Below are 12428 nucleotides of genomic sequence, written 5' to 3'. Positions count from 1 at the left end.
TGGATTAAATATTATTTGAGTGGATGAAAATGCATGAAGATTAATAAATAAAGAGATTACTATAATAATCCATCTAAATGGTTTCAATATTTCCACTCATACCTTATACTCGAAATTAAGAGTCCAATATTGTGACAAAGACCTTCCAAAGATTTTTCGAATGAGAAAGGTAAGGGATTGTTTGGTTATACATGTTGAAATTATTTCTTATTTGGTATTTGATTTGACATATAAAAAAACATCTTGCATTGCATAATTTCTTTAAAATATATATGTTTACAAAATACCCTCCACAAATATATACATATATGTGTGTGCGCGTGCGCGCGTGTTGAAAAGTTTTTGAGAGACAATAGTCTTTAAACATGCTAATACATTTATTAAAACAGTTTGCATTATTAATATCATGTATTTTCATGTATTTGTTATACATTATCCTAATGGAGTACCAAATAGAGTGAATAAGATAGAAAGTTGAAAAAATGTATCAAATAAAATATTAATAATATATAAAACTAATGCATAGGTTGCTTTTTTTAATATTATTACAAGTAATTGTTGGTCCGATCCAAAATCTTTGAACAATCGAATATGAATCAACGAAATGGAGACAAGTATTTATGCAAAGCTGCAACAAATCCTCAGCTTTGAAAACAAGGGCGCTGTGGTGTTTTTAGACTTTTATGCTGCATTTTCTAAGGGAAAATCCTGCAAGATCTTCTCTCCATCACGAGAGACTAAAGTAAATATTAGTATATCCCATCGTACATTAATATTTTTCAAATGTTATATTGTACATCAAGAGTAATAATTTGTTAAAGATATTTTTATCTATGACATTAACCAATAATTTGTGTCATTCATTCCTATCATAACATTACTTATACTTCCACATTGGTGGACCACAAAATTTGAAATTAGTAATACTACTAATACACAGAGATAATACGCAGAGACGCACTGTTTATATGTGTGTGCACATATATTTATATACAGGTAGAGAGAGAGCAGCATTTAAGATTTTATTTTTAACTCGTTGCGAAAACTTATGTAAAGTTGTAAAGTTTATTGTGTAAATTTGTTTTTTCCTTCTTTACTATTCAGAGAAAAAGGTTAATTTAAAAAAAAAAAAAAAAACAGAAATGAGAAAATTAATTACACAGATATCTATAAACGTAATCCAGAGAAGCAATTGCTAAAATCTAATCCAGAGAAGTAACAATTCCCAGAATTGTTTTACCAGAACTTTTCTAATAATCATAATCTCCAAAGTCCAAATGCCACCTAAAAAATTACATTACTAATAAACAATACCTCAAAGAGGTAAATTGTTCTTTCTAAAACAGAGTACGAAGAAGGAAAAATAGCGCCTAGCTGATACTTTCAACAGGAAATGGATAGGACCAGATAGACAAAACTGAAATAACCTTGGGGAGAAGTCTGACCGTACTCTATGTACAAGGACATTTAGCTAATAATCTGGTAGATATCAAAGGAATAGTGGGATAATTTTCTTATTAGGTCAAAAGGTAGACTATATGTTCTCGAGTAGACACATGACATTACCTAGCTTGAGGTATTCCTCCGTGCAGCATAAGATCGATATGCTGCCAGTCCAACTACGGCAACAGCAGCCACAACTGCAATTTTGGTCGAAAGTCAGATGGAATACAATAATTTGATTAAAAAAAATTGGCTCTAATATGCCAGGCCCTATCTTCAGTGCCAATGTTCATTCATTCAGTTCCATTTTCTACTTCTCTTTGGAGATATCTTTGGGGGTATTAGATTCAAAGTACCTGAAGTAAACATAAGCGAGCGATTAACAAGGTGACGATATCGTTTCTGGCTACGTCCAACTTCAGTTTCAGGAACACTTAAATGAGGGTGCTCTGCAGCAGTGACAATTCTATTGAACATGCTGTTCAGATCTCTCTCCTTCACACTAATGTGAATAGGTGCATCTATTCCAAAATTCTGACATATCTGGACAAAAATTACAAAATTTTATCAAAACAGCATATGTAGAAATAAAAACCAAGCATAAAATCTTTTTATGTTAAATCATTTAAAACCCAGGGTGTATTCACAACATCCGGTCTCTGCACAAAATAGAACACAATTTGATCAATGTAAATACCTTTGCTGAATCTTTTATTGCCATTGGATATGAATCAAGATCATCCTTTGCAGCAACAAATAGACAAGGCACCATAAAACCACTAACTTCCCCTCGCCTTGCCACAGTCATCAGCAATTCTGATGCTCTTTTTAAAGAATATTCATCGGAGCTAAAGGGGGGAAAAGAAGAAGAAAGTACTCACACAAAAAGCAAACCATTATCAAGACAACGATGAAGAAGAAGGAACCTGTCTATATCCAAGGTGATGGACTATGCCAATGAATTCAACTATACTCTAAAAACTGCTAGTCACTTAGATCTTGCATTACTCACCTGTCATATGCAAACACTGCTACATCACAAGATGCCAAAGATTCCTTAGTAGATAGAATCATCTTAACTTCATCTTCTGGAATCTCCCTGAGTACAAGTGTTTTCTTAGTTCCCTGCAATAAAACCTATTTAGTAAGATGGCAACTACTTGGATGACAATCTAAGGGTATTAAAGAGCCCAGGCCAACCCGGAAGCGAACCAGCCAAGGGGGGCAGGGTTGGGCTGGGTTCATCACAAAAACCAACCTGCACGGTCTTAGCTGTAATATCGACAACCCGAAATCAGTCCAAACCCAGTAGCATCACATCACTCCTGAACTGGTTACCCAGACCAGCCCTGACCCAGTTCAACGGTCAAATTTTGTTTTTTTAATATGTATTAAGAAATTACAAAACTAAAACTGGTCTAGCCCGGTCCAGTAGAACCCGGCCCTGCACCGGCCTAACTATACCCGGATAAACCCAGCTCGGTTGGAAACGGACCCTCCCGACCCGATAACCAACCCAGAGTTCTAGTCCCAGCCCAGCCCCTTAACACCCGTATGTCAATTTCGAAAGCATTCAGCAAGCGAATACAATTGTAAATGCAATGATCGCACATATTGCACAGGATGCGCATCCATGGATCAAAGAAAAGCATGACTCTATTAATTAACCCTATGCCTATTTGTAATGAATCATGTGCGTAGAAGCTAACACATGTAGGAGCTCTTACTCATATTTGCAGCACACTGGCACACCAGTTTTAGAAAGATCAACTAACATCCTATCAAGTCAAATGAGAATCTTCTGAGAGCACTTACCCCAAGACGGTCAACAACATTAACAGCATAGTGCTCGTCAGTTGTCACCGCATAATTTTCTGAGAAAGGCCTTTAGCGAAAAAAAAGTTATGCATCAGAAATTGCCAGGCTAAGGATAGTTAAGAAAATGACAGAAGGGAGATATGGTCATTTGGCTGGCCAATTACAATAAAAATGGAAATCTGCTATATAAAAAAAAGAATTTTGAAAAAATGCCTAATAGCCATAAACAAGAACTATTATTAACAACAGCAATTCACTAGCTTAAATTCATATAGATACCTTCCCAGCAACGACTTCAGCAAGGCCGACTTGCCAGATCCTTTAGGACCGAAAACAAAACACTGGTAAACATTTCGATCTGTCTGTTGTTTCTTGCGATCAACTGATTTTCTCCTGGTAAGACGGAGTGCTGATGCAGCACCACAGTTATACCCAATGTATATCAAGTTGGCCAAACTCTGAGCTGGCTCCAGCAACGTCATAAGAGCCCACTGATATTGCAAGAATAAACAGTTTTGATCTTTAAAAACATGCCTTAACAGAAAATATTTTTTGTCTGATAGAAGTAGATGTCAACTAGAGTATGTGACTTATAAGCATTATATGTGATAGAAGACTAGTAAAATCCCATTTATTAATTAAAAAATCCTGGAGAGCAATCTATACATAAATTACCTAATGACATTGTACACAGTTTTAAGAAGAAAAAAGGAAGGAGAACCAAAGTCAATTAAATTTCGGGTGGTGATCTATCTACTACATTTGAACAAGTTAACTGCGCAAAGCATGTAGGACATGTAAGCAAGAAAGCTATATTTCCAAATTATCTGATCTTGAAAGGAAATGATATTGGATCTGTTGGAAGAAATTTAAAAGTATTATGAAACCCTCTTGACAGTGCAACAACCAGGAGAGGGGAATGAAGAAAGAAAGCTAGCAGTAAGAACCTCAGATAGGAAAGCAGAAAGAGACAAGCCCCCCAATGGAGTTCTTTCGACAGCATCCTTGTAGGGAGCTTCACCCCAGGGACTGCAATTTTTCAAACATAAAAAATGAGGTTTAGCAATCAGCTCAGAGGGAAGGGCAACTGCAATGAGAGAGAAGATGAGTCGAGAACACTTCTCGACATAAGATTCAAACAAAGAGGATCGGCGATAATGAGAAAAAATTATTTCACAAAACCTGTACTAAAAGAAAATAATGTAACTGAAAAGAGAAGTTGTCTAAATAATCTGCAGGCATAATTCTAACGCATCCTTACTAAAGTAAAAAGACTGAAAACTTCACATCCTTGCAATTAGCTGCACACAAATTACTCAGAGCTACCATTTTCAAGGATAACTTTAAGAAAAGACTCGACACTCCATATGAGACTCACAATAGAAGTGTTACAAATCTGCTAAAAGTGGTCTCATTCGATCCATTTTTATGTGTCAAGCAAGAGCTTATAGGCATATTTCACAAATTCCCCCTATAGGATTGAAATAATTTTGTAAGTAACCCTTAGGAAACAGACGTAAAAAAAGTGAAACAACTTCAATCAATGAACGGACAAGATTTGTAACAAGTAGTATCCTAATAACTAGACCTACAGTCTTAGCAGGAAGTGTGCACCAAAACCATCCAAGCATACATAATTCAAAGAGCTCAAAGAAACCTTTTTACCTTTCCGGTGCAGTTGAAAAAAGATCATCAAGCTCAGAATTTCTGAGAACTCCATCCTGCATAAAACACAGATTATAGATTTAGGAACAAAAAAAGAAGTTCAAAATTTCTGGTATTATCCAAAGAATGTTACGGCTTGGCAAAAAGTATTTGCATAAGCACCAGTCTTACTAGTATTTTGTTTTGATAACTGTGATGTCCAAATCAGCTTGCACACACCAGGACACCTGCTACCCCCACCAGCAGGTATCGAGTTACTCTATTCATCAGAATTGGACAGATGGGGAAAAATCACCTAGTATTTTTGCATCCACTGAGACCTCATGGATCTCAATCCACTTCAGTGACCATTATTAATAATCTCAATTGGGCGGCGGGTTGGGGCATAGGAAAAAACTCATTCACTGAAACAGGAAAGGATCAACAGACCACTGACATTTCAAATAGGAAATTGTTACACAACCAAATTCTGACATTTGTCTGAACTATCCCCAAAAAAGTTCCACTCAAACTAGAGCATGCCACCCAACGTAGTGACATATTTGAAGGGGTTCCTAAACTTATCCAAAAAGTAGTAGCTAATTAAAACTTCAGTGATAGAATATATCTCAGACAGGAAAAATATGTAGAAAGCTATGTTGAAATCTCTCCTAGTCAATGATTGGAAAACCAACAACTTAGATATAGAAAAATAACAGTGTAAAAGACAAACTGAAACCACCCAGATAAAAAAGAGATAGGGATATTATTAAGAAAAAATTGGCAAAAAGATTGCTTTCTTGTTGGTATATGATGTAACATGAAGATCTAAAAGATTATCCAGAACTCTGCTTCAGTGTTAGAAGTACACACCTTTTGGAATAGTACTGACTGAGCATATTAATTGGTTTTGTGTAACGATAAAACTTCTTTAAACAAAGACAAGAAGAGAGCTTGGGCATTCAAAATATGTTAGCCTCGTGAAAAAAACTAAAAATGTTTTGCCACCCTAAAGAAACAAAAATAAGGAAGAAAATAATACACCTGCAACTTGACAGGGCTTAATTCTGGAATCAAAATTGCGCTCCTCTTTCATCCAGATATGAGGACAGTAACGAGAAATAAATCCTAAATCTCTTTACAAATCATGTAAGCTTGGACAAATTCTTAGTGTTCTTCCAACGAGCTGAGTCTGAATCTTTATACAAGCCAACCAATTGGCGTCTGACCATCTCCCATTCACTCTTTATCCTCTTCAAGTTCACTTTGAAATCTTTAAAAAACTGGGGACAGTCGGAATTTGGCTCAATTTAATTCCTTGAAGTTCAATTTTTCATTTCTAATTTGGTTAAATGTACATCGTGACTACATATTTGTTCATTAGTCGAGCAACATTCTTATGGACTTCCTGTATCAAAGATTGCTCTCTATCTTAACGACCCAAGAGTTCTGTGAGATCAATTCACTGCATAACCTTTAGTTACTCAGAGCAACCCCACCCTCTAGAGACAATGGATGCATATAATGATCCACTTTATTATCAAGTCATATTAAATGCATGAAAAAGAAACGGTTACTCCCTTTGTCCCAATTATATGATACTTTTTGTTTTTCGAGAGTCATACAGTTTAAGTTTGACCGTGAATTTGTGCATGGAATCTTCAATTTATTTGAAATGAAATTTATATATTTATAAACTACGTAAAAAGTACTATAAGTTATAATAATTCATATTCAAAATGTTTAAAAGATCCATGAAAAAATTACCGTCAAAGATAAAACTTGTTTGAATCTCGAAATTCGAAAAATTCCACATAGAATGGGACGGAGGGGGTAAGTACTTCTATGAAAGAAAATGCATGAAAAAATGGTGTCATACTTTATCAGTGTCAAATGTGCTGAAGACCCCTTTCAAGAACTCCACTGCTTCGCTGGTCAGTTCCAAACTCTGCAAGTAGACAAACATTATTGAGAAGGGAACTAAAAGTAAGACAGCGATCCACTAGAAAAATATGAGTATAACGCCGGAGTTTTTCTTGTAACAAACAATATTCTGTAAGACAACTTACAACTTCAGAAAAATGAAAAAAAAAATGAAGCAGCATTGGGACAGAGAAAGACGGTTCCTATCATCTGATCCTTGATAATTTTCCATTATAGAAACTGAGAACAATGGAGCTGATTCACCATGAACCAGAAACTCTGTGCAAACTAGGTCAACAAATTATTGATATTCGCCATGATTTTTCCTGTTAGCCTCAGTGCCAAGTTTCTTGCAAACACAGACAGCCAACTATAACCCTAACAATATCTTGCACGAAACAAGTATCATAATAGTCAGCTGCTTCAAAAATAGTCTCACCTGATCGGGAGCTTTTTTGAATGGTATTGTGAGGTTATCATCCTTCAGCTTAATTTCATCATTGTACCCAAATTTCCTTAACACGGTCCAAGTGGTCTCAAGTCGACCCTTCTCTATAAAAAGTGCATGAAGAAAAAGAAACCCTGTCAATGTAAGGCCCAGGTCATTTACACCTTGAGGTAGCTTCTCCTGTACTACTCTTTTGACACCCACTATCTCAGCGGGCTGCAGGGGAGCATTGAAGCACTTAATCTGCCAATTTTGATGGAAATAAAAAATAGAAAAATGCTAGATAATAAGGTTTCTTGAAAGAAAGTAATCGAGTGTTTTAATAAACTCGAGGACTACAAAATGAAGAATAACCTGAAATTCATTCAGCTCTTCATCATTGAGAGCGTCATCCATGTCATGATCACAAAGAATAAATATCCGTTTCAGTGCTCTAACACAACGGGGTTTAAGAGCCTGAGTTTCATGATCAAAGAGTGGAGCCGTTGGATGAAGTACAGCTTTCTGAGCATAATAAAACACTTCAGGTACCTGTAAAGGTTAAAAAAATATCATTCTGTTGAACTAAAAAACCTTTGCAAGGAAAAATCCCTAGTAAGAAATTGCACCCACCTGAACTAGGTTTGCAGCAGAACATTCTATGCAAGTCTCAATCTCGCGGAACTGTTGCATGATTGGAGCCATCACTTGCTCAAGATTCATATGATGCTCCTCATCTCGCTTATCTAGCTTACAGCCAACAACAATTACCGGCACCTTGATCTAACCATGGTAATTAAAGTGATTAAATGCATAGAAGTCATATTCTCATTTATCAATGCAGATTATAGAATTATCCATCCAAAAAAATTGGACTTAATTACTTTCCATAACATTGAACGACTATATAATTGCATGACCTAAAAACCAAACAACACTTTCTAGGAAACAACGCCACAGTACTAAAACTAACTCATGAATACATAGGCCTAATAATAATACAGTATTCAATCCAATTAGAGCAAAACCACTTAAACTATTCAGGAATTAGCAAATTTTGGCCAATATTTTTAAAATATGTGTTTTACCATTCCAATAGGAAGATATTCAAATTTTTTGTTTGATTTGAAAATATCAAAAAAAAAATAGAAAAATGAGCAAAAATATTTTTCAATTTGACTATATTAACAATGAAAGTAAGGCACACAAAATTGGACACCTCTAAGCGACGGAACTCATAAAGCCAGAAAGTAGTCAAACGATTGAGTGTAGAAGGCTGATCGCAAGCATAGGTAAGGACAACAGCATCGGCTCGCTTCAATTCTTCAGCAACCTTACCTCTGCTCTCCAAACTACATATCATCACATACATCAATTCATCGAAACATTGATAACATGTAAACAACAAATCAACTCTTCAAAATCCAAAATACACAACACGAACCTTGAGGAAGTATCAATGATCGTAACAGGAACATTATCGGGATAGAGATCGGCAGGAAGTCGAGTAGGAGGAAGCACCGGTGGAACTTCCTCCGGAAAAGTTTCACTAGCGGCAGCTGTAATGAGGCTTGATTTGCCAGTAGCACGGTCACCGACGACGACGACACGGACGTTAGTACGGCCACTGGAGATTGAACCGCCGAGCATTTGAATGAGATATGGTAGATTTGACACTGCAAAATGGGAATCAAATCGAATCGAATCAAATAAAAATATATCAGTCACTTACTATTTTGTTCCTCTGTGGAGGAGGAGGAGTTTTCTGTTGCTTTTAATGGAGGATGTGTATGTATGATTGAGGTGTACAACTACTATATGGAATTAGTGGGAAGGTAACTGTCGAGAGTCTAATCCATGGCGGATGGGTATTTTTTTAGGAATTGGGCTACTAGCCCACTATGAAAATCTTGGCATAAATAGCCATTAAGTATCAAAACCCTTGTTTAAGTAATAGACAAATATGTTAAAGATTTAAAATTTTAATCAGTTTACAATCGAACTTTTATACTTGGGATACTTTCACATATAGCCACTTAAAAATAACTAATTACTCTCTATAGTTATAGTTTGATAATTATAATTTGTAGCTACATGTTATATGGAGGAAAGAGGCGAGCGAGACTGGGAGAGAGAGGAGAGAGGCGAGAGAGAGGAGGAAAAGAGTGGGAAAGAGGTGAATTATATGTATATTGATTAGATAATTGTATAATATATGGCTAGAGAGATTGAGAGAGGGAGGAGAGAGGCGAGCGAGACTGGGAGAGAGAGGAGAGAGGCGAGCGAGATTGAGAGAGGAGAGAGAGTGGGAGAGAGGTGAATTATATATATATAAAATTGTATATAATTGTATATTATACATATACATTTGAATAAATGGTAAGCGAGATTGGAAGAGGGAGGAGAGAGGCAAGCGATTAAGAGAGGGAGGAGAGAGGCGAGCGATTGAGAGAGGAAAGAGTGTGGGAGAGAGGTGAATTGTATATGTATATAGGTTAAAAATTGTATATTATACATATTTATTTGTATATCTTGGAAAATTATACATATACAAACTTGACTAATTATACAAACTCGAAGACAGCCCACGTAAGTAATGTATAATGTTAGTCGCGAGTGGTGTTTATAACAAACTATAGCTATGATGAGTAATTAAATAGTATAAGTTTGTTTAACCGCGTAATTTTTCCTTTTTACTTTGCCCATTTCTTTAATATTTTTTGTTTGACTTGACCAAAGTGTGACATGTTAATTCATAAGTAAGTATTGTGAGGAAGCGATTGTCATATGAGGTCACAATTCACTCAATACAATTATTTGGGGTAAACATAAATTTGAAGTTTCAACTCATAAATATAATTCTATTCAGACCTTCCATGAAAGGTAGGCTCTAAGATATCATATTTTTATTTTTAGCCGATCAAAAGATTCATATGAAAGTTTTGAAGTTTAAATTTCTTACTTTAGCTTCTAAGTTTTTTTTTTTCTTCTTTTGATATATTGCAAAACAAAACAACAAAAAATAAAGGGAAAAGTATTTATTACCCCCCTGAACTTAAAGTTTTTTATTCAATGTACACTTAAACTTTATTTTGTTTCAATTACCCCCATGAACTTGCTTATTCATCCTACACGTACACCTTTTCTGTCCACCTGACATAGAAACTGAAATCAAACTCTACAAGGCGCGTGAGACATCAATTTTTTGCCACATCAAAAAGTTGCAACAGTAATATACGTAAAAATCTATTTTTTCTTTAATATTTGACTTATTTTAAGAATTTTTCTATCTCTATTCTCTAGCTATTTATTCTTCATTATCCCTTCTCCCTTTTCAAATTTCAGATTTTTCTCACTTTTTTTGTTTTAATTGTTATTGCTAAATTCATGAACTATAATAGGAGACTTGTTTGTTTATGTGGGGCTCCTCCAATTCTGAAAATTTCATGGACAAATGACAATCCCGGACGTAGATTTTTCGGTTGTAGACACTATGGGGTATGTATTGTTACTCCTTTTTTGCTTTTTATTTGACAAGTTCGTATTATGCAATTTCATTTTTTTAACTTTGTTTTTATGAAATGTAGTCCTCATTTCGAAATTCTTGTAAGTTTTTCGATTGGTATGATCCTGAATTTTCGACTCAAGCGAATATTGTAATTTTGGGTTTGTTGAAGAAAACCAACAAACAAGAAGAACAGCTCAAGTTTAAATGGATATTGAAACTGATTTTGGGTATTAGTTTGATATGCAATGTGATATTGTTCTTTTATTTAGTGTTTCGTTGAATATTTTTTTTGATGCAATTGTTATTAAGGCAAAATCATTTGGTTCTAGGGTACTCATTTTGTGGATTAGTTTGGTTTGGTGTTCTAGTAATGTATGTTTTTGTTGTTTTTGCTGATCAATCTACAATTACATGTAATAGGTACTATGATACCATGAAATAATAACATGAAGGCAACAAACATAACATAACTAGTGCTTTCTTGGTCATAAAAAAGAAGCATCATTGTTTCAACCAACAACCACAATAACTTAAGTTAACCAGCAAAACATAAAACAATCACTACTTTAAGGTTAGTTGAACAACCACACAAGCACCAAAACACTAAACAGTAACTACTTTAAATTTGGTTGAATAACCACAGATTCATCAAAACATAAAACACTATTTCAAGTTTGGTTGAACAACCACAGAACCACCAAAACATAAAACACTATTTCAAGTTTGGTTGGACAACCACACAAACACAAAAAAAAACATTCAATAACTTAAGTTTGGTTGTTACACCCACACAACTAAGAAGTTTTCTTTGAGAGTGATTTTCCTTTGGCTTGTGACCTTGTTTGAATGCCATCAGCTTTTGATCTGGTTTGAATACGACGCATAACACTTTCGACTTGAAGTCCTCTTTGAGTCATGGCCTGTTTGCCTTTCCACTTCAGTCCCTTGGTAGGTTTAAAACCAATATCACCTGTCACATGTGCAGAACTCACCACACCAGTATTAATCCTCCTCCTGCTAGGCAATCCTTGCTGCAATATAAACTACATAGTTATTTTGGGACTCACATTTAGAAGACAAATATAATTTTGACAGTTTATAAGACACTTACATTAATACATGTATATCCAGTATCAGCAACAAATACACCTTGTCCAACAACTTTAGGCCTCTTCTTGTAACCACTTCCTGCACCTCTTGTTGTACCAGTCTTACTGGTGCTTGCTCTTTCATAATGACCTCTACCTCTCTTTTTTCTAGTGGTGGACTAATATGAGTGGAAAAATAACACAACAAGACATTAAATTTAATAAGTAATCTAACATAATTTATAAAAGCAAATCAATATGAATGTACCTCTTGAGTGGGTGTTGGTGTAGACTTAGGTTTAGGATTTTTCGGATTATTTCTCTTGTTATGATTTGGTCCTTTGCAAATCGAACATGTCATTATTGTCCCCATTCTTGGCAACTTTCCATCTTTTCTCACTTCACCAATTTCTCTTCTTCTGTTCTTTGGTGGCCTACCAGGCATTTGTCTTGCCTCAGGTGGTTCAACAATTGAGTTTCTGCTTTTAGGTCACATTTTCATGTTTGGGACTGGTTGAATGAAATGAGAGTATGTCTTCATATATGTGTCTTTTCTATACCAACTAGATATTGCTTG

General features: G+C 35.2%; 1 protein-coding gene across 4 annotated transcripts; it reads right to left on the bottom strand.

The window, feature by feature from the left end:
- Positions 1 to 487: 487 nt before the first annotated feature.
- Positions 488 to 9024, bottom strand: LOC107031544 (mitochondrial Rho GTPase 1). Of its 4 annotated transcripts, none has more exons than XM_027911748.1 (15): positions 8700 to 9024; positions 8475 to 8607; positions 7889 to 8038; positions 7631 to 7807; positions 7268 to 7519; positions 6785 to 6853; positions 4927 to 4982; positions 4209 to 4290; positions 3541 to 3752; positions 3259 to 3328; positions 2456 to 2580; positions 2141 to 2291; positions 1800 to 1986; positions 1567 to 1640; positions 488 to 737 (listed from the first exon to the last, which is right to left on the bottom strand). In XM_027911748.1, the coding sequence occupies exons 1-14, from the start codon at positions 8903 to 8905 to the stop codon at positions 1567 to 1569; spliced, it is 1944 nt and encodes a 647-aa protein (XP_027767549.1). In that variant the 5' UTR covers positions 8906 to 9024; the 3' UTR covers positions 488 to 737. The 4 variants fall into 4 exon arrangements, with proteins under 4 accessions (XP_027767549.1, XP_027767548.1, XP_027767550.1 ...); XM_027911747.1 differs by having other exon boundaries at positions 488 to 717; XM_027911749.1 differs by having other exon boundaries at positions 488 to 708.
- Positions 9025 to 12428: the final 3404 nt, after the last annotated feature.

This window comes from Solanum pennellii, chromosome 9 (assembly GCF_001406875.1).
Source record: "Solanum pennellii chromosome 9, SPENNV200".
Classification (NCBI taxonomy): domain Eukaryota; kingdom Viridiplantae; phylum Streptophyta; class Magnoliopsida; order Solanales; family Solanaceae; genus Solanum; species Solanum pennellii.
The sequence above is the reverse complement of the archived record's forward strand: the minus strand, read 5'-3'. Positions and strand labels throughout refer to the sequence as shown.